The sequence below is a fragment of the Moschus berezovskii genome, chromosome 18, assembly GCF_049115385.1.
Source record: "Moschus berezovskii isolate FMDL1 chromosome 18, NW_MosBer_1.0, whole genome shotgun sequence".
Taxonomy (NCBI): Eukaryota; Metazoa; Chordata; class Mammalia; order Artiodactyla; family Moschidae; genus Moschus; species Moschus berezovskii.
Window position 1 is genome coordinate 3,333,619 of NC_142477.1, and position 20,602 is coordinate 3,354,220.

The 20,602-nt window shown below is 45.2% G+C and overlaps 1 protein-coding gene across 5 annotated transcripts in view; it reads left to right on the forward strand.

The window, feature by feature from the left end:
• Window positions 1–17,948, forward strand: part of LOC129538011 (liprin-alpha-1-like) — a 79,777-nt gene extending 61,829 nt beyond the window's left edge. For all 5 annotated transcript variants that reach the window (XM_088827594.1, XM_088827597.1, XM_088827596.1 and 2 more), the window contains 6 exons: window positions 139–303; window positions 1,440–1,661; window positions 3,575–3,721; window positions 14,202–14,264; window positions 15,752–15,975; window positions 17,784–17,948. In XM_088827594.1, coding sequence (XP_088683720.1) covers window positions 139–303; window positions 1,440–1,661; window positions 3,575–3,721; window positions 14,202–14,264; window positions 15,752–15,975; window positions 17,784–17,928 — 966 coding nt within the window. In that variant the 3' untranslated portion in view covers window positions 17,929–17,948. The remainder of the gene's footprint in view (window positions 1–138; window positions 304–1,439; window positions 1,662–3,574; window positions 3,722–14,201; window positions 14,265–15,751; window positions 15,976–17,783) is intronic.
• The last annotated feature ends 2,654 nt before the right edge of the window (window positions 17,949–20,602 follow it).

Sequence of the window (20,602 nt, forward strand, 5' to 3'; positions counted from 1 at the left end):
CCACTCTAACTTGAGACTGAACTGGCGGGATTCTGACATGCCTTAGCATGGTTTCGGTTTTAGAGTGAGGCTGAGAGGAGTTACCGGCCCTGAATGCAAGTATGAGGTTGAAGGTGCTCCTTTGGCCCCACCCTGCAGCTGCTGCTGGAGCACCTGGAGTACCTGGTTTCCCGGAATGTGCCATCCCTCCAGATGACGGCGGGCAAGCAGCAGGAGCAGCCCTCAGCCAGCATGACCAGCGAGTTGGAGGTGCTCAGGGCGCTGAAATTTCTTTTTGACCACCACAAGGCCCTGGATGAGAAGGTACCAGCCACCCAACCTCCTGAATTTGTACACTTGCTGCCTTGTTAGGTGGATGATGCATGTATTTATGTAACTAGTTGACTTTTGAGCTTCTTGAATTCTTGTAAATACATTTTTTCTGTAAGAAGTCAGAGTTTTATATGGTTAAAAAGCATTGCCTACGTATATGCTCAGTCATGTCTGTATCTTTGTGACCCTGTGGACTATAGCCCACCATGCTCCTCTCTTCATGGGGCTTCCCAGGCAAGAATACTGGAGTGGGTGGCCATCTTCTACTCCAGGGGATCTTCCCAACCCAGGGATCGAACCTGCCCTCTTGCGTTGGCAGGCGGGTTCTTTACCACTGAGCCACCTGGGAAGCCCCCAGTTAAAAAGTATTAGTTGGCATAAATGTCTCAAGGTTTATTATATTCTGTATATCAATTTGCAGTTAAAAACTGGGCAATATAATTAATTTAGGATAACATTTTGTTCTCTCAAACTTAGAATTTAAAGCTGTTAACAAGCAGATTTTCTTGATGTTAAGATCAATGAGAGCCATTAAAGATAATCTGTTACAGTAGCCATGTATTAGAGTGAGTATAGAATGAGGAGTGCACTAACGTGTATACACACATCAACACACAGTGACTCGACGCCTTGTATTTGAGTTCAGAGAGCAGTTAGGTATAGCACTCGAAAGGTGTCATTTGTTAGAAGAAGAATTAGGTGCTACACATAAAGAGGTAAGTTTGATCAGTCATCGTGTAATTTCAGTTAAAGGTTTGTCATTTGTATCCTTTCGTTTTAGAAATGTATGAAGGCTGTAGTGGTGGGAATCACATGCTATTTATCTTTCTGATTGAGGACCCGCCCACCTGGGGTATTTTAATGACTAGCAAACTAGACTTGTGGCTCAGAGCTGCAGGATCTCTTAAGCACCCCTTTGTCCAGGAGAAGACAAAGTCTGACTCTAATCACCCGGTTCTAATCGGGATGGACAAAATCACCAATGCACCATGTAGGTCTGAGCGGCCGTGAGGGTCCTGTGAACTCCCAGAGGTGCAGAAGGCAGTTTTGACCTCGCCGATTTCCTGGAAGTGCTGTGTCCCCTCCCTCCCAAAACAAGGCTGTCTAAGGCTTCCTTTCCCCCTCAGAGATCGTCTGATGGCTCTCTAAGCCACGAGCAAAACCTGGCTAAGATGAGTGAGCTCCAGGAAGTCATAGACAAGCAGTTGCGGGAGCAGAGCCAGATGAAAGAGCGCCTGGCAGCCCTCTCTGCCCACGTGAGAGAGCTGGAGGAGGACCTGGACACGGCCAGGAAGAAACTCCTCAAGTCTGAGGAAGTGAACATGAAACTGGAGCGGGATGTCCGCGAAGTGAGTGACGGCGGCCGTGTCTGTTGCCCTGAGGTGGTTGTGGGTCCCTTGTTCTCCCGGTGATCTCAGCCTCGGGATGGCTGCACGAGTAAGAGCAGAGCTCTGGTGAGACCACGACAGGCTGTCTCCCCGCCTCTGTGTCGAGGTCTCTGGGGTAGAAGAGGCCTGATCCAGGCGGTCCGTTGGCAGTGGACCAACATGAGGGTAGCCCTTGCGCTGTGCTGCACCCTGGGTGTGGACTCCTCATTTCTACAAGTTCTAGGGGGCCCAGTGTGTTCCTTTTAAAACATTCATTTATCCATTCATTCATTTCTTGGCATGTAGTTGCTTTACACTGCTGGATCAATTTCTGCTGTGCAGCAAACTGAATCAGTCATGTATATGTGTATATATATCTACGTATATCCCTGTTGTTTAGATTTCCTACCCATTTCCTTCACCACAGAGCACTGAGGAGCCTTCCCTGTGCTGTACACTAGGTCCTTACTGGCTGTTGACTTGATACGTAGTATCAGCAGTGTATACATGCCAGCCCCAGTCTCCCAGTTCACCCGCCCCCCCACCTGCCTGTCGAATGTATTCCTGACGATGCTGAGATTCCTTCTGATTCGCTCAGCCGAGTCTGGTGACGTCTGTGGAGGCCGTTCTCTCGGAGAGATGGGAGCATGCTGTGTGGGCTCTGCCGAGGCAGCTTGCCTGGCCGTCTTCTCTGGTTTGCTGAGCTTCCGCTCCTTGACAGGGATGTGTGACGGTGATCCCGGCGGTCAGACCAGTCGAGTGGCACTTGCTCACCCTCAGGTCCTCAGGCTCGAGCTGTGTAACCGCGTAGACTCCTGATGTTTCTGGCAGTCGTGTCTGCGGGTGTCATGATTTATGAGAAACTACCTAACGGTCATTGTGAAAACAGAAGAGTGCTGGGGGTTCAGGCCTCCTCCTGTGAGCCTCATCTCTCCTCTGTATGCAGACAGACAGCCCCCACCCTGCCCCACCCCTCCCCCGTGACACCGTCTCAGACAGAGCCCCTCCAGCATGTGTTCCAGCAGGTGTACTTGTTTAGTAGCTTGGTGTGAGGAATTCTGTGTGAGAACTCAAAACAGAAATATTTGCACATGTTTGTATAACCTTCTCACACTACTCTTTGGCAACAGGAGGAGATTAGGTGACAGAGTTTAATACGTTGAGAATTCTGGAAAAAGTGTTTTTAAGACCTTTCACTTTTAATATTAGGACTTGGCCTACATTGGTTACTTAGTGACCGCGGAGGGACCCAAAATGGATTTTGAGCTGGCAGACAGGAGTCGCACCAGCAGCAAGTTCTGGTCCTGGTTTGAGCATTTCATACATGTGGTTTAACTCTGCTTGAGAAGGCTGCCTCCAGTTGTGTTACACTTTGACTTCTGTTTCCACTCATTAATAGTCTTACTTTAATTTTGAGGAAATTGCATGAGATTTTTCCAACTTTTACCCGAGGAAACGAGCCTCAGAGTCCCCTCTTGGGTCTGTTGAAGGTCCCTCCCTGTTCTGGGTCAAGTCCGCCTGTATGGTGTAGCAGACAGAGGTCCTGACTTCATGCCAGATACCTTCCCTCCTGGAATTCTTGCAATAACAGGGTAGATTAGTATACTTTTTGTTTGCTGTTTGGATTTATTATATAGCAAAGAAGCTTGGTAAACCGATTAGTCGGGCAGAACATTCCGACAGATGGCTGCCCATCGTGGCAAATGTGACCTTTGAGGTAGGCGTGCTTTTGCTCACGTTCAAGAAAACTGCCACGTCTAGGAGTTTAATTTTGAGTACACTGACTTTATGTTTGATTTGAAACTTAGGATTTAGTCCAGCTTTGTTACTCTTAAGTGTATCGGAGTGTTCCATGATAACAACTTACCTTTTCTCCTCTGCAATGCCCGGTGTAGGCCATGGCCCAGAAGGAGGACATGGAAAAGAGAATCATTACCCTAGAGAAACGCTCCCTCGCCACACAGCGTGAAGCTGCCTATGTGCATGACTTCAATGATAAACTTGAAAATGAAATCGCAAATGAGGATTCTATGCATCGACAGGTAATGGCCTTTACTGTACTGTGTCTGACTTTTATAGTATTGAATTACTGAGGAGGGAAGGTAAAGACCTTTTCATGTGACCTCCCACGCTGGAAATCAAGTCCCCGTGTAAAGTTCTTATGACCCTAAAACATGTACATCATGTAAATTATGTACATCACGGTATGTCATGGTAAATCATGATGTACATCATGGTAAATCATGGTAAATCAGCGTACTGGAAAGAAATACATTTTTTAAAATTTGGGGGTGACTGCAACTTGCAGGTTTGAATTATTTGGGACTTGGTTTAACCATTTTGTGGAATTCCTCTCCTGACTCCCTTGTTTTATTTGAACGTGAATCTGTTGGCTTGTTAGCGTTTTTACTGAAAGAGCACAGAGCAGCAGGGAACTTCAGGGCAGTGGGCTAGCCTGTTGAGAACTGGGTCATTGTGACAAAAGGCAGGGTTAGAGCTCCGGTCTGATTAGGATTTGTCCTTCCTATGTTTTGATGAGCCTTACTCGCTCCTGTTCCCGTGTGGTCTCAGATAATCAGGACTTAACCAGGAAAACCAAATCTGGCTTCTCTCAAACAAAGTGAGTCGGGCCGGTGTGTGCCAACATGTATCATTGGCCCCACCACAAAAATAAAACACTAGAAAGTCATTGAAATGTATGAGGTGGAATGCATTATGATATACAAAATAGTGGCTGCAAAAGGCAGATCAGAAAATACTACGTACCATATGCTATTGTTTACTGAGGGTTTTAAAGCCTCACGTGTCAGCACTGTCCCCACCATGCCTGTGTTCCTGGGCCTGGACTGCAGAGCCTCAGACGTGGGCTCCCAGGGGGCAGTGGTTCTGACTCCCATGGTGAGACCCACGGTGAGGCGCCCTCCCCGCTTAGGCAGAGAGCTCAATGTCTCCCAATCAGGGGTGCACTTCCTTACTTTCAGAACAGCTGCTCAGAGGCTGTTGAGCTTGGGATGCTGTTTATGACTAAGCCAGTTCAAAGTAAACTTTTGTTTTGCTTTAAAAATATTTGAATGCCGATGCCGTACTGTGGAAGCTGTGAGAGGTTTTGTTTCCTTGGGCTCAAAAATCACTGCAGACTGTGACTACAGCCATGAGATTTAAAAATGCTTACTCCTTCGAAAGCTATGACAAACCTAGACAGCATATTGAGAAGTAGAGACATCACTTTGCCGACAAAGGTCCGTATAGTCAAAGCTATCGTTTTTCCAGTAGTTACGTATGGGTGTGAAAATTGGACCATAAAGAAGGCTGAGCATTGAAGAACTGATGCTTTCGAACTGTGTTGCTGGAGAAGACTTTAACAGAAAATAAAACAGTGTCAGACTTTGTTTTTTTGGGCTCCAAAATCACTGCAGATGCTGATTGCAGCCATGAAATTAAAAGACGCTTACTCCTTGGAAGGAAAGTTATGATCAACCTTGATAATATATTAAAAAGCAGAGACATTACTTTGCCAACAAAGGTCCGTCTAGTCAAGGCTATGGTTTTTCCCATGGTCATGTATGGATGTGAGGGTTGGACTGTGAAGAAAGCTGATCGTCGAAAAATTGATGCTTTTGAACTGTGGTGCTGGAGAAGACTCTTGAGAGACCCTTGTACCGCAAGGAGATCCAGCCAGTCCATTCTGGGGGAGATCGATCCTGGGTGTTCATTGGAAGGACTGATGCTAAAGCTGAAGCTGCAATACTTTGGCCACCTCATGCGACGAGTTGACTCACTGGAAAAGACTCTGATGCTGGGAAAGGTTGGGGGCGGGAGGAGAAGGGGACGACCGAGATGAGATGGCTGGATGGCATCACCGACTCTATGGACATGAGTTTGAGTGAACTCCGGGAGTTGGTGATGGACAGGGAGGCCTGGCGTGCTGTGATTCATGGGGTCGCGGAGAGTCAGACACGACTGAGCGACTGAACTGAACTGAACCTGTTTTTTAATTTTTTAAGGTGGAAAATTTCAAACATGCACAAAAGTGGTATAATCATATACCACTTCTATAATATAGTATAATAAATGCCCATGACCCAGCAATTAGCCTCAGCAATTTCTAACACAGGGCCAGTCTCAAATAGATCATTCTTTTGTCTTCTCTCCATTTTTTTTTTTTTTAATATAGTAGGTCCTAAAACAGCTTTTTAAACCACGAGCTTGATGCTCATTTTATAAAACACAGACTTGCCAACTTTGTTATTACATTTAAAAATTGCTTGAGGTAATTATTTCCAGTTTTTTAATATGAATTTTCATATTGGAAAAGACCCTGATGCTGGGAAAGATTGAAGGCAGGAAGAGAGTGGGTGACAGAGGATGAGATGGTTGGACGGCATCACCAACTCATTGGACATGAGTTTGAGCAAGTTCTGGGAGTTGGTGATGGACAGGGAAGCCTGGCGTGCTGTGATTCATGGGGTCGCACAGTCAGACACGACTGAGCAAGTGAACTGAACTGAATATGAATTATCATTGGGAGAAAAGCTATGGCCAAGCTAGACAGCATATTAAAAAGCAGAGACATTACTTTGCCACCAAAGGAACACCTAGTTACAGCTATGGTTTTTCCAGTAGTCATGTATGGATGTGAGAGTTGGACCGTAAAGAAGCTGAGCACCAAAGAATCGATGCTTCTGAACTGAGGTGTTGGAGAAGAATCTTGAGAGTCCCCTGGACTGCATGGAGATCAATCAATCCTAAAGGAAATCAGTCCTGAATATGCATTGGAAGGACTGATGCTGAGGCTGAAGGTTCAGTACTTTGGCCACCTGATGCAAAGAACTGACAGATTGGAAAAGACCCTGATGCTAGGAAAGATCGAAGGCAGGAGGAGAAGGTGCGACAGAGGACGAGACGGTTGGATGGCATCACTGACCCGATGGACGTGAGTTTGAGCAACTTCTGGGAGATAGTGAAGGACAGGGAAGCCTGGCATGCTGCAGTCCATGGGGTCACAAAGAGTCAGACACGCCTGAACAACAGCAATCATTACAAAGAATTTAAGTGATGTTGCACGTAAAGAAAAATATGTGAACGTCTATCTCCACTGGCTTTTTTCCCAAAATGAATTTTCTCACCTTTTGCTTTATAACTTGAATTCATTTTACCCCCTTAAACCAGACTCAAGCTTCTGTTTATGTACTGGGAATTTTCTCTACCAACGTGTGTGTAAGCTGATCCCCTTTAAAGTCTGCTTGTTTCTGAGTGTAAATTTGCTTGCTCCCGAGCTCCTCCAACAGGTAATGGCTGGTGACACTAAGGTCCCCCAGGTGCTCAGCCAAAGCGAAGCATTGGGAGTGACCTTTGACAAGTGAAGACCCTGCCTCTCTCTGCCCCTGCCCGTCTGCTCTGGGGATGCTCAAGAGCCCACCAGAGGTGGCCGTGGGAGGGGACCGCCTCGAGAACCAGCGCACAGGCTGCTCACGTCACGGCTCCCCGGTGCTTTTATTTATTTATTTTTTTTTTTTGGTAATTAATTTATTTTGTATTGGAGGCAAATTATTTTACAATATTATATTGGTTGGTTTTGCTATACATTGACATGAATTCGCCCCGGGTTTACATAAGTTCCCCCTCCTGAACCCCCCTCCCACCTCCCTCCTCCCTTTATCCTCCCTCTGGGTCATCCCCGCATGCCAGCCCCGAGCATCCTATAACATGCATTGACCCTGAACTAGTGATTCGTTTCACATATAACAACATACGTGTTTCAATGCCATTCTCCCAAATCATCCCACCCTCACCCTCTCCCATAGAGTCCCAAAGACTGTTCTATACATCTGTATCTCTTTTGCTGTCTCGTATACAGGTTATCATTTGCATCTTTCTAAATTCCATATATATGCGTTAATATACTGTATTGGTATTTTTCTTTCTGGCTTACTTCACTCTGTATAATAGGCTCCAGTTTCATCCACCTCATTAGAACTGATTCAAATGTTTTCTTTTTAATGGCTGAATAATACTCCATTATGTATATGTACCAAAGCTTTCTTATCTATTCGTCTGCAGATGGACATCTAGGTTGGGTTGCTTCCATGTCCGGGCTATTATAAACAGTGCTGCAGTGAACATTGGAGTACATGTGTCTCTTTCAATTCTGGTTTCCTCAGTGTGTATGCCCAGGAGTGCGATTGCTGTATCATATGGCAGTTCTATTTCCAGTTTTTTGAGGAATCTCCACACTGTTCTCCACAGTGGCTGTACTAGTTTGCATTCCCACCAACAGTGTAAGAGGGTTCCTTTCTCTCCACATCCTCTCCAGATTTATTGCATGTAGACTTTTGGATAGCAGCCATTCTGATTGGTGTGAAATGGTATCTCATTGTGGTTTTGATTTGCATCTCTCTGATTATGAGGGATGTTGAGCATTTTTTCATGTGTTTGTTAGCCATCTTTATGTCTTCTTTGGAGAAATGTCTGTTTAGTTCTTTGGCCCATTTTTTGATTGGGTCATTTATTTTTCTGGAATTGAGCTGCAGGAGCTGCTTGTATATTTTGGAGATTAATCCTTTATCAGTTGCTTCATTTGCCATTATTTTCTCCCATTCTGAAGGCTGTCTTTTCACCTTACTTATAGTTTCCTTTGCTGTGCAGAAGCTTTTGATTATAATTAGGTCCCATTTGTTTATTTTTGCTTTTATTTCCAATATTCTGGGAGGTGGGTCATGGAGGATCCTGCTGTGATTTATGTCGGAGAGTGTTTTGCCTACGTTCTCCTCTAGGAGTTTTATAGTTTCTGGTCTTACATTTAGCGCTCTAATCCATTTTTAGTTTATTTTTGTGTATGGTGTTAGGAAGTGTTCTAGTTTCATTCTTTTACAAGTGGCCGACCAGTTTTCCCAGCACCACTTGTTAAAGAGACTGTCTTTTCTCCATTTTATATTCTTGCCTCCTTTGTCAAAGATGAGGTGTCCATAGGTGCGTGGATTTATCTCTGGGCTTTCTATTTTGTTCCGTTGATCTATATTTCTGTCTTTATGCCAGTACCATACTGTCTTGATGACTGTGGCTTTGTAGTAGAGCGTGAAGTCCGGCAGGTTAATTCCCCCAGTTCCATTTTTCTTCCTCAAGATTGCTTTAGGTATTCGAGATTTTTTGTATTTCCATACAAATTGTGAGATTATTTGTTCTAGTTCTGTGAAAAATATCGTTGGTAGCTTGATAGGGATTGCATTGAATGTATAAATTACTTTGGGTAGTATACTCATTTTTACAATATTTATTCTTCCAATCCATGAACATGGTATATTTCTCCATCTATTAGTGTCGTCTTTGATTGCTTTCAGTAGCATTTTATAGTTTTCTATGTACAAGTCTTTTGTTTCCTTAGGTAGATATATTCCTAAGTATTTAATTCTTTTCGTTGCAACAGTGAATGGAATAGTTTCCTTAATTTCTCTTTCTATTTTCTCATTATTAGTGTATAGGAATGCAAGGGATTTCTGTGTGTTGATTTTATATCCTGCAACGTTACTGTAATCATTGATTAGCTCTAGTAGTTTTCTGGTAGAGCCTCTAGGGTTTTCTGTGTAGAGGATCATGTCATCAGTGAACAGTGATAGTTTTACTTCTTCTTTTCGAATTTGTATTCCTTTTATGTCTTTTTCTGCTCTGATTGCTGTGGCCAAAACTTCCAGGACTATGTTGAATAGTAGTGGTGAGAGTGGGCACCCTTGTCTTGTTCCTGACTTTAGGGGAAATGCTTTCAGTTTTTCACCATTGAGGATAATGTTTGCTGTGGGTTTGTCATATATAGCTTTTATTATGTTGAGGTATGTCCCTTCTATTCCCACTTTCTGGAGGGTTTTTATCATAAATGGATGTTGAATTTTGTCGAAGACTTTCTCTGCATCTATTGAGATAATCATATGATTTTTATTTTTCAGTTTGTTAATGTGGTGTATTACGCTGATTGATTTGCGGATATTGAAGAAAACTTGCATTCCTGGGATAAAGCCCACTTGGTCATGATGTATGATCTTCTTAATGTGTTGTTGGATTCTGATTGCTAGAATTTTGTTAAGGATTTTTGCATCTATGTTCATCAGTGATATTGGCCTGTAGTTTTCTTTTTTTGTGGGGTCTTTACCAGGTTTTGGGATTAGGGTGATGTTGGCCTCATAGAATGAGTTTGGAAGTTTCCTTTCCTCTGCTATTTTCTGGAAGAGTTTGAGTAGAATAGGTGTTAGCTCTTCTTTAAATTTTTGGTAGAATTCGGCAGTGAAGCCGTCTGGACCTGGGCTTTTGTTTGCTGGAAGATTCCTGATTACAGCCTCTAGTTCCGTGCTTGTGATGGGTCTGTTCAGATTTTCTATTTCTTCCTGGTTCAGTTTTGGAAAGTTGTACTTTTCTAGGAATTTGTCCATTTATTCCAGGTTATTCATTTTATTGCCATATAATTGCTGATAGTATTCTCTAATAATCCTTTGTATTTCTGTGTTGTCAGTTGTGATCTCTCCATTTTCATTTCTAATTTTATTGATTTGGTTCTTCTCCCTATGTTTCTTGATAAGTCTGGCTAGTGGTTTGTCAATTTTATTTACCTTCTCAAGGAACCAGCTTTTGGCTTTGTTGATTTTTGCTATGGTCTCTTTTGTTTCTTTTGCATTTATCTCTGCCCTAATTTTTACAATTTCTTTCCTTCTACTGACCCTGGGGTTCTTCATTTCTTCCTTTTCTAGTTCTTTAGATGTAGAGTTAGGTTAATCAGTTGACTTTTTTCTTGTTTCTTGAGGTGTGCCTGTATTGCTATGAACTTCCCCCTTAGCACTGCTTTTACAGTGTCCCAGAGGTTTTGGGTTGTTGTGTTTTCATTTTCATTCATTTCTATGCATATTTTGATTTCTCTTTTGATTTCTTCTATGATTTGTTCATTATTCAGCAGCGTGTTGTTCAGCCTCCATATGTTGGCATTTTTAATAGTTTTTCTCCCGTAATTGAGATCTAATCTTACTGCATTGTGGTCAGAAAAGATGCTTGGAATGATTTCAACTTTTTTGAAGTTACCAAGGCTAGATTTATGGCCCAGGATGTGATCTATCCTGGAAAAGGTTCCATGTGCTCTTGAGAAAAAGGTGAAATTCATTGTTTTGGGGTGAAATGTCCTATAGATATCTATTAGGTCTAACTGGTCTATTGTATCATTTAAAGTTTGTGTTTCCTTGTTAATTTTCTGTTTAGTTGATCTATCCATAGATGTAAGTGGGGTATTAAAATCTCCCACTATTATTGCATTACTGTTAATTTCCCCTTTCATACTTGTTAGTAATTGTCTTAAATATTGTGGTGCTCCTATGTTGGGTGCATAAATATTTATAATTGTTATATCTTCATCTAGGATTGATCCTTTGATCATTATGTAGTTTCCTTCTTTGTCTCTTTTCACAGTCTTTGTTTTAAAGTCTATTTTATCTGATATGAGTATTGCTACTCCTGCTTTCTATTGGTCTCTATTAGAATGGAATATCTTTTTCAGCCCTTCACTTTCAGTCTGTATGTGTCCCTCGTTTTGAGGTGGGTCTCTTGCAGACAACATATATGGGGGTCTTGTTTTTGTATCCATTCAGCCAGCCTTTGTCTTTTGGTTGGGACATTTAACCCATTTACGTTTAAGGTAATTATTGATAAGTACGATCCTGTAGCCATTTTCTTTATTGCTTTGGGTTCGAGTTTATACACCCTTTCTGTTTTTCCTGTCTAGAAAATATCCTTTAGCATTTGTTGGAGAGCTGGTTTGGTAATGCTGAATTCTCTCAGCTTTTGCTTGTCTGTAAAGCTTTTGATTTCTCCTTCATATTTGAATGAGATCCTTGCTGGGTACAGTAGTCTGGGCTGTAGGTTATTTTCTTTCATCACTTTAAGTATGTCTTGCCATTCCCTCCTGGCCTAAAGAGTTTCTGTTGAAAGATCAGCTGTTATCCTTATGGGAATCCCCTTGTGTGTTATTTGCTGTTTTTTCCCTTGCTGCTTTTAATATTTGTTCTTTGTGTTTGATCTTTGTTAATTGGATTAATATGTGTCTTGGAGTATTTCGCCTTGGGTTTATCCTGTTGGGGACTCTCTGGGTTTCTTCGACTTGGGTGATTATTTCTTTCCCTATTTTAGGGAAGTTTTCAACTATTATCTCCTCAAGTATTCTTTCATGGTCTTTCTTTTTGTCTTCTTCTTCTGGGATTCCTATGATTCGAATGTTGGAGCGTTTAACATTGTCCCAGAGGTCTCTAATATTGTCCTCATTTCTTTTAATTTGTTTTTCTTTTTTCCTCTCTGTTTCATTTATTTCTACAATTCTATCTTCTAGCTCGCTTATCCTGTCTTCTGCCTCTGTTATTCTACTGTTTGTTCCCTCCAGAGTGTTTCTGATCTCATCTATTGCATTATTCATTGTATATTGATTCTTTTTTATTTCCTCTAAGTCCTTATTAAACCTTTCTTCCATCTTCTCAATCCTTTTCTCCAGGTTATTTATCTGTAACTCCATTTTGCTTTCAAGATTTTGAATCATTTTCACCACCAAAATTCGAAATTCTTTGTCGGGTAGATTCCCTATATCTTCCTCTTTTGTTTGTGTTGGTGGGCATTTATCTTGTTCCTTTACTTGCTGGGTATTTCTCTGCCTCTTCATCTTGCTTATAATGCTTTGCTTGGGATGGCCTTTCCCTCTTCTGGCCGTTTGTGGAATTCTCTTTATTATGTAGTTTCCTCACTGTGTGTGGGGTTGGACAGGTGACTTGTCAAGGTTCCCTGGTTATGGAAGCTTGTGTCGGTGTTCTGGTGGGTGGAGCTGGATTTGTTCTCTCTGGAGTGCAATGAAGTGTCCAGTAATGAGTTATGAGATGTCAGTGGGTTTGGAGTGACTTTGGGCAGCCTGTATATTGAAGCTCAGGGCTAGTTTCCTGTGTTACTGGAGAATTTGCGTGGTATGTCTTGCTCTGGAACTTGTTGACCCTTGGGTGGTGCTTGGTTTTAGTGTAAGTATGGAGACGTTTGATGAGCTCCTATCGATTAATGTTCCCTGGAGTCAGGAGTTCTCTGGTGTTCTCAGGATTCGGGCTTAAGCCTCTTGCCTCTGGTTTTTGGTCTTATTCTTGGAGTAGCCTCTAGACGTCTCTATCTGTCATTTCCAAGGTGGTTCCCTCTGTTTTAGCTTCTGTTTGCTTGTCTCTTCAGTGTCTAATTTCCGCCCTGATACTAGGGGGTGGGTGGACACTTTTTAAGGCTCAGTTGTTCAGCCCTGTTCTGGGAAGGGAGGAACGCTGCAGACGAATATCTCTGGCATCTGTGGGGAGTGCTCGCAGCGTCTCGGCCACACTGGGTTTGCCCCCGCTCACAGCACGTACGCTGTCCCAGTCTACACTGCACAGGCTCTAGGTTGCTCTGCCGGGAACTGTCCGAGGCCAGCGCCGGGTTGTATGCACTTCCCAGGTCTGAGCGGCTCAAGTTCAGGTTCTCAGGTACTCCAAAAAGGCGCAGACTTGGTTGGGCCTGCGTTTTGTGCCTTCCCTGGTCCGAGCAGCTCAGGGGGCCAGGTGTTTGGCGAGCGCGGTCTCTGCGACTTATCGCCTCCCCAGTCCCCGCCACTCAGTTTTCTGGGTGTAAAACCGGCGCACCTTCTCAGGGGGATATCGACCGGCCCGAGCCCAAGAAGTCTTGACTAGCAAGAAGCCTGTCTGCAGTTTGTATCAGATGCCTTTCTGGGGCTGCGGTTGCCCGCTCCGGCTCTGGCTGCGCTCCATGCCTGTCTCGGCGGGGGATGGGGGATGGGCCGACCGCAGCCAGCTCACTCTGCTCAGTCCTTTATTCTGTGAGTGGGGCTGGCCGAGTCTTAGGTTAGAGCTTTCCGCCTTTTCGTGGGGAAGCTGTCCCACAGTCTGCTTTGCTCTCCCCAGTTCTCTCAAAATGTTCTCGCGGCATTCAAGCCCAGTCCTCTCTCTAAGTTCAGCCAGCTCCTCCATGCCCAGCCCCCGCTTGCTAATGGCGTATGCAGGCGTCTGCGCTGCTTCTCTGCTGGGAGTTACCGTTTGGCGGGTAATCTGTGGGTTTTAAAAAAAATCTTAAAAAAAAAAAGAGGGTTATGTGGCCCTCTGAGCTTCCAAGGCTCGCCACAGATTCGCCATTGAGAGTGTTTCCCGGTGTTTGGAAACTTCTCTCTTTTTAAAGCCTCCCTTCCCGGAACGGAGCTCCATCCTTACTTCTTTTGTCTCGCTTTTTATCTTTTATGTTTCTTCCTACCTCCTTTCGAAGACAATGGGCTGCTTTTCTGGGTGCCTGACGTCCTCTGCCAGCATTTAGAAGTTGTTTTGTGGACTTTACTCTGCGTTCAAATGTTCTTTTGATGAATTTGTGGGGGAGAGAGTGGTCTCGCCGTCCTATTCCTCCGCCATCTTGTTCCTTCTCCCCTCCCCGGTGCTTTTAAAAGAAGGACCGTACTTTGCTCTTGAAGTTCATGAGTTTTTGTTTTTCCTGTTGTAGGCAAGGCAGGGAGACGACGTGAAGGAAGAACACAATAAGAGAATGGATGATCTGGAGGATAAGGTGAGCCAGCCCCATGGCCCCTTTACAAAGAGGCACATCTGGCGTGGCCTGTCCCGGCTTGGTCTGTGTGTGGGGAAAAGCTCCAGGACAGGAGTTGGAAAACTGTTCCCAAGAGGGCCTCAGAGTGAATGTCTTTACTGGTTACGAATAATTGAGTAGCAGCATTTCATGCTAGTCAATAAGCGTGACAGCATCCACAGGCAGTGTGTAAAGGAACAGACGTAGACGTGTGCCCACAACCCTTACAGAAAGCATCAGTGAGCCAGATCCCCCGATGGCCCCAGTGTTAGCAGCCGCCGTGCTCGAACTTTATTCTCGGTCCACCCTCACCCCTTCGTTTCTTTCTTAGAAGTTTATTTCTGGGGCTTTGCTGGCAGTCCAGGGGTTGAGAGCCCCCGCGGAGCTGCCCTGCGGGGCAGGGCACACTGCCTGCTTGCAGAGAGCTGGAGACCAGGCAGGGAGGAGTACAGTAGAGGCCGCTCCCAGGGAACTTTCAGAGACTCGCAGCAGGCGCTGCAGGGAGCCCTGGAGGAGGAATCTGCTGGTTCCCGTTGTGCGATTTGAAGGCGCGGGGGTGAATGGGGGTGAACCAATAGGCAGTTGGTTCGCTAGAGCGGAGCAGGAATGATGGCAGGTGGTCCTGGAGCCAGCGAAGGGGGTGGCCCTGCCCTGGGGAAGGGTCGTGACGAAGACAGGGGGCGAGGGCACTGGCCCCAGGAGACAGGGTGCCGGCAAGCCAGCATCTCGAGGCTGCCCCTCAGTTGCTTTGAGGTCATGTCTGGGAAAAGAAGGCAGGACCTGGGTGACAGTGGGGCAGGGGGGACATTTGCGGAGAGAAGGGTGTGAGGTGTGAGAGCGGGAGGGCGGCACGGGGCCCCGCAGGCACGCTCCCGTGCGTCTCTGATGACAGAGCCGCCCTTGCAGTGCGAGGGGCCGCCGCCCAGAACAGCCGAGGGCCTGTGCCCCGAGAGGAGAGCTGCGGCGGGGCTGGCCCTCCTGTCCGCTGGCTGCCCCTGCTCTCTCCTGTCTGTGGGAGTTCAGACCAGCCTGGAAAACGGAGGGCTGGGAACCTGCGAGGATGGCCCTCCTCGGTGAACCAGTACAAGTGATGACAGCTGAGGTGGACCCAGCGGCTCTGGAGCTGAAGGATTGCTTTTCCTTATTTTCCTTCAGCCTGGCTGATGGGGGCATGGATGTATTTTTTTTAATGTTTGCTTTCTGTCCCTGACTCCATCAGCCCTCGCTTGTGAATAACCTCATAGGATTGCCTTCTGTCCACGCTAAGAGCTGAGTGTCACCAGGCCATATGGGAACTGAATTCTCCTCCTGCCCGTTTCTTCAGTACTGCTCGCTTAAGAGATGCCAGTGTCTCCTAAGCATGGCCCATTTATCCTCAGTCAGGGCTTCCATGTAAAATTGTGTTCAGTTCCTGATAGACTTGAGCTTCCCTGAATGTCGCTGACGAGACGTGGTCCTCTCGTGCCCAGGTGCAGACCCTGAAGGAACAGGGCTGGGATCGCGCGCAGCAAGCCAGCGTGCTGGCCAACGTGGCCCAGGCGTTCGAGAGTGACGAGGGCGTGTCTGATGGCAAGGGCGACGGGGTCACCCTCTTCAGCTCGGCCACTCAGCTGTCGCCCAGCGGGCAGAACGATGCTGAGACTCCGACTGTGATGCTTCAGGGGCAGCTGGACACCATCATCGAAGAGATCCGGTGGGTGCGCCTGATGCCAGCTCCCCGGAAACTCGGTTTCCCTGGGGAACTGTCTTCTCCTTAGAGAAGTCTGAGTGTTCCATAGTAAGAAAACTGACTTCATGTCTGCCTCAAGAATTTTCAGTTCCAAGATTGCCCTTGATTCTAGAGCTCAGTCAGCCAGGACGTTCTGTCCACAGTGTGGTGTCATCACTCTGTGGGGGGCATTGTGGGGTGTCCCCCCCTCAGCTCTGAGCCCCAAGGTGGGTGAGGTGCCGAGGCGGTGTCCCCTGCAGCCCGTGCACCCTCCAGCACTGAGGGCGTGCCCTCCTGTGTCGCTCAGAGCCTCCCACGTTCTGGTGAAAAGCCGCCTGGATCAGAAAAGCTGGGGTTTTGTGGTTAGCAAATTCCCACTCAGATCTGCATTTTCCCTTTTAACTTAATACCGTGTGAAGATTGGCATGTTGGAAGACAGTGGTCCAAGGACATGTGTTTGAGTTTTACTCATCTCATCAGTAGATTTAAGAAGTTTTCTTTAGACATCGTCTTGGCAGTTATAGCAATTTACAAAAGGGGACAGAATCCAAAGGCCCACCTAGTGGTGAGCAGGGGGCCTTGGGCCTGGGTACAGCCGGGTGGCTGGGGGCCCCGAGGCCTGCCTGGTGCCACACCCGCACAGCGGTTCCCCTGTCCCTAGTCCACGTTCAGAGTGGCTGCAGGCCGGCGACCCTGCACAGGACCTGGCAGAGCTGCTGCTCAGATTGTTCTCGTCACGTCAGCTGAGGCCGAGGTGCCCGTCCCTGTCAGCCGAGCGTGGGGGGACTGGGGGAAAGGCAGGGGATGGATGGCACAACCAGCAAATGCAGGTTGTGCCACCTCACTTTTGACGCCATAGACGGACTGCTTTGTAGGCCGTGTTTGAGCACAGACGAGCTCAGAAAGATTGTCTTTCCCCATCCCCGCAGGAAATATGGAATGGTTATATATTAATATTCTTATTTTTACAGCAAGTTGTCAGGTAAAAGTGATTTTTCCTTATACAACAAGTTGACTTGATGTAATGGTAAATTCTGTCCATCAACTTATCAACACTGAAAAACTTTCAAGATGTATAAGTAGAAGTGAAACTGGAGAGTTTAGTTCCTGTAAGAATCTTATATTTTAATTTGAAAACCATTTTATTTGCATAATCGAGTATTTAAACTGCTGTATAACATCCTCCATGACACACTAGGGGAGAAGAGCAGTAACCATGAATTCTAGGTTAATACGGCACATTGACATGAATCCAGAAACTCACAAAAAGCTGGGGGAGAACTTCATCAAGTGATGCGTTTGTACATACACAACCTCAAAAAAAAAAAAAAAAAGATCAACTCAGCACTTCATCTGGTCTGGGGACTTGTATTTAGTAACTCCAGCTTGTTCGTGAATCTCTGTTTTGACTGTACAGAGTTCCCGATTCCCAGTGGAAAAGACTTGAGGCACTGACGTGCATCTCTGCCCTGAGAGCAGGGAAAAGGTAGAGGTTGTCAACTTCAGGTATCTCCTCACAGGGAGAGAGTCGCCATCCAGGCCCCGTCAGAATGTTAGAGTAAATAAGTGCAATCAAACGTGAATGATCAGGGGCCACTTTGTAAGACTCAGTGCTAGTTACTCTAAGTTTGAGAATATTCAAAAGAGGGAAAGTTGAACCTTTTTGCTGAGATGTTAATTGAGCAACTGTTCCTGGAATTTGCTAATCGTGACACAGAATGCCAGCCCAAATGTGTTGTCGAGACACACTCCCCTGCTGACAAAGGCACGTGACGGGTTTTATTCTATTTTAGGTTGATCGAAGAGAAGAACACGGAGCAGTCGGCCGAGGAGACTGAGAGCCGTGTGGGCAGCGGGAGCTTAGGCAACCTCCGTCATTTTATTTATTTTTTATTTATTTATTTATTTTTTCAGCTTGTCAAATTTATATTTTATTAAAGGGATGTCTATGTGTCCTGTCAATGGCTTTATGTCTTCTTTCAGTGTATTTATTTATTTATTATTATTATTCTTTTTGGAGGCTAATTACTTTACAATACTATATTGGTTGGTTTTGCCATACATACTCCCTCAACCTGTATCCCGCCTCCTCGCTTCCGAGCTCCTGCTCGCCCAGCAGTGGGCGCTCCAAGCCCCAAAGGAGGTGGCACAGCCCGCCGCAGGAAGTAGACAAGCTGGGCATCACGACTGGGATATGTGTCTGCCTCCTCCCTGCCTCGTCCCTCCCCCAGCACACTGGTTTTCTTTTGTTTGTTTGTTTTTTCTCTTTTTACCCAGAAGAAAATCAGGTACATTTGCTACGCTCAGAGGTCTAAGATTTTTTAAAACTGCCTAGTCTTTAATCATTCCATAATGGCACCGTGACAAATTCAGTTCAGTTCAGTTCTGGACCACTGGCTTACCACGTCATCGTGAACTCAGCCAGAGCCTGCCTCTGTAACATTGGGCCTGGCCTGTGCTGGGCACAGCAGCTGCAGGGAAGTTTCTCTTCTCAGGGAGCAGACAGCTTCATGAAAGTAACCATAGGCAGCTCTCATGGCGTGTGAAAACCGTGCCGCACATTTTCCACTGGGGATGCCTGGTTGCAGGGTGCAGGGCATGCGGTGGGGACAAAACCCAAGAATCTCAACTGGTCTGCTTGCTGATGGGCCTGGCCGTGCGCTCAGGCCAGCTCTACGTGTGAAACCAGGTTAAAAGCCGGGGGCCCCAGGGAAGAAGTCGGGCTTCCTCACTCTTCCGAGTCTAAAAACAGGATGACTACCTAGGGCTTTTGGTGACAGAGTGTGTGGCTCTAAAGCACATGTCCCAGCTTGCTTCCATGTTTAGCTTAGGTTTTGTGAGTGCATTGCTCTTTACCCCATGAAATCACGTGTACAACACTCTGCTTTGTAATTGCACTTGCATTATCACTGTTTCCGTTACCACCCATTTCATGTTAGCTATGTTGTTAGTCAGCATATAATTAAATTCACTGTGAATCATTTTAGTGGCATGTGAAGTGGTAACTAGTCCATGTTGTGGTCTTCTGACACGCTGTTTTTATAATTTGCATCATTGACTAAGTAGTTGAAATTTAAAATTCTTTGACGATTTCTCTGTGGTTTCATGCTTGATTTCTTTCCGAGTATTTGTAAAAGAACAGTTCTGTATATGTTTTCCTTGCTGTTGGACTTCTCTGACGGTGTGTCTGCTTTCGTCATTGGTTTTGATTTCCTGTCTCATCCTGCTGTCTGCTTAGTCGTTGTCAGTCAGGCAACGGTCAATCAGTCGTTGTCAATCAGCTGTCGTTTGCCCATCCGTCTCCCCTCCCCCGTCCTCCCACTTGCTCTGGTCATACCAGTGCTGTGGTCCACAGTGTGTGTCCCCTTAGTCGGGTTTGTGCTTTGTCTTCATGTCTCATTAAATGGTGTGTTTCCCCCATAGCAGTAAGTTTGAATTAGCGTATCACTAAGCAGTTACAGGAGAAGGCAATGGCACCCCCACTCCAGTACTCTCGCCTGGAAAATCCCATGGACGGAGGAGCCTGGTAGGCTTCAGTCCATGGGGTCGCGAAGAGTCAGACACGCCTGAGCGACTTCACTTTCCGTTTTCACTTCCATGCATTGGAGAAGGAAATGGCAACCCACTCCAGTGTTCTTGCCTGGAGAATCCCAGGGACGGGGGAGCCTGGTGGGCTGCCATCTATGGGGTCGCACAGAGGGGACACGACTGAAGCGACTTAGCAGCAGCAGCAGCAGCAGCATGCAGTTATAAGCATAATGTAGATGGATCCTAAACTACATAACGTGTGTAATTCATAAATGAGATGATCCTTACATAAAGAAATGACCCTCTTAAGTGTAGATTTAATGGACTTTTGACACAATATCCTTTCTGTGTAGGTGCTTGTATTTAAGACTCTCAATGTCATCAGCTTTTGCACAGTTAATGTCTCTCTTAGACTTTAAAAAAGTATCTTCTATGGTTAATGACTGCACCTGCTATTATGCTAGTTTTCATTCTTACATATTTTCACAGGGAACCTGCTTTAATGAATTTATTTTGAGAAGTTTTAAATCAAATTCTTTGTAAGGATTTTACATAAATATCCAATAAGTGGTCAGATTTCTTCAATGTTGAAATAGGTATTATGGTACCTTCCTCATCAGTTAAATTACTAATTTAATGTTTAACATTTTTTTTTTTGAGAGAAACTAATTTATAGAGAAATTTGGCTGAGAATAGACAACTGTTAAGGCCCTTTATTGTACAGAATGCTGTGCTTTATTAAATCACGATATTGTAATGGAATTGTATCGTCTGAGTAATAATTGATAGTGTTTCTCTAGTAAATCTTCAATAGCTCATTTAATTTCTGTGGTCAAAAATATGTTCTGTTTCCAGTTACATGTTCTCTAAATCTTCATCCCACTTATATGTTTGCAGTCTTTTTTGCTTTACTGTCTTTGCCTATACTGATTCTTGAATTTTTAGCTTCAGAGTCACAATAAATCTGGTTTCTTTTCATTTCTTTGCATGCATCTATCAACCTAGTGATTTAAGGAAGCATCGTTGAAAGGTAAACTACTTAGTACTTTAGCATGCCTTTCTTTCTCTGTGAAGTATTAAACAG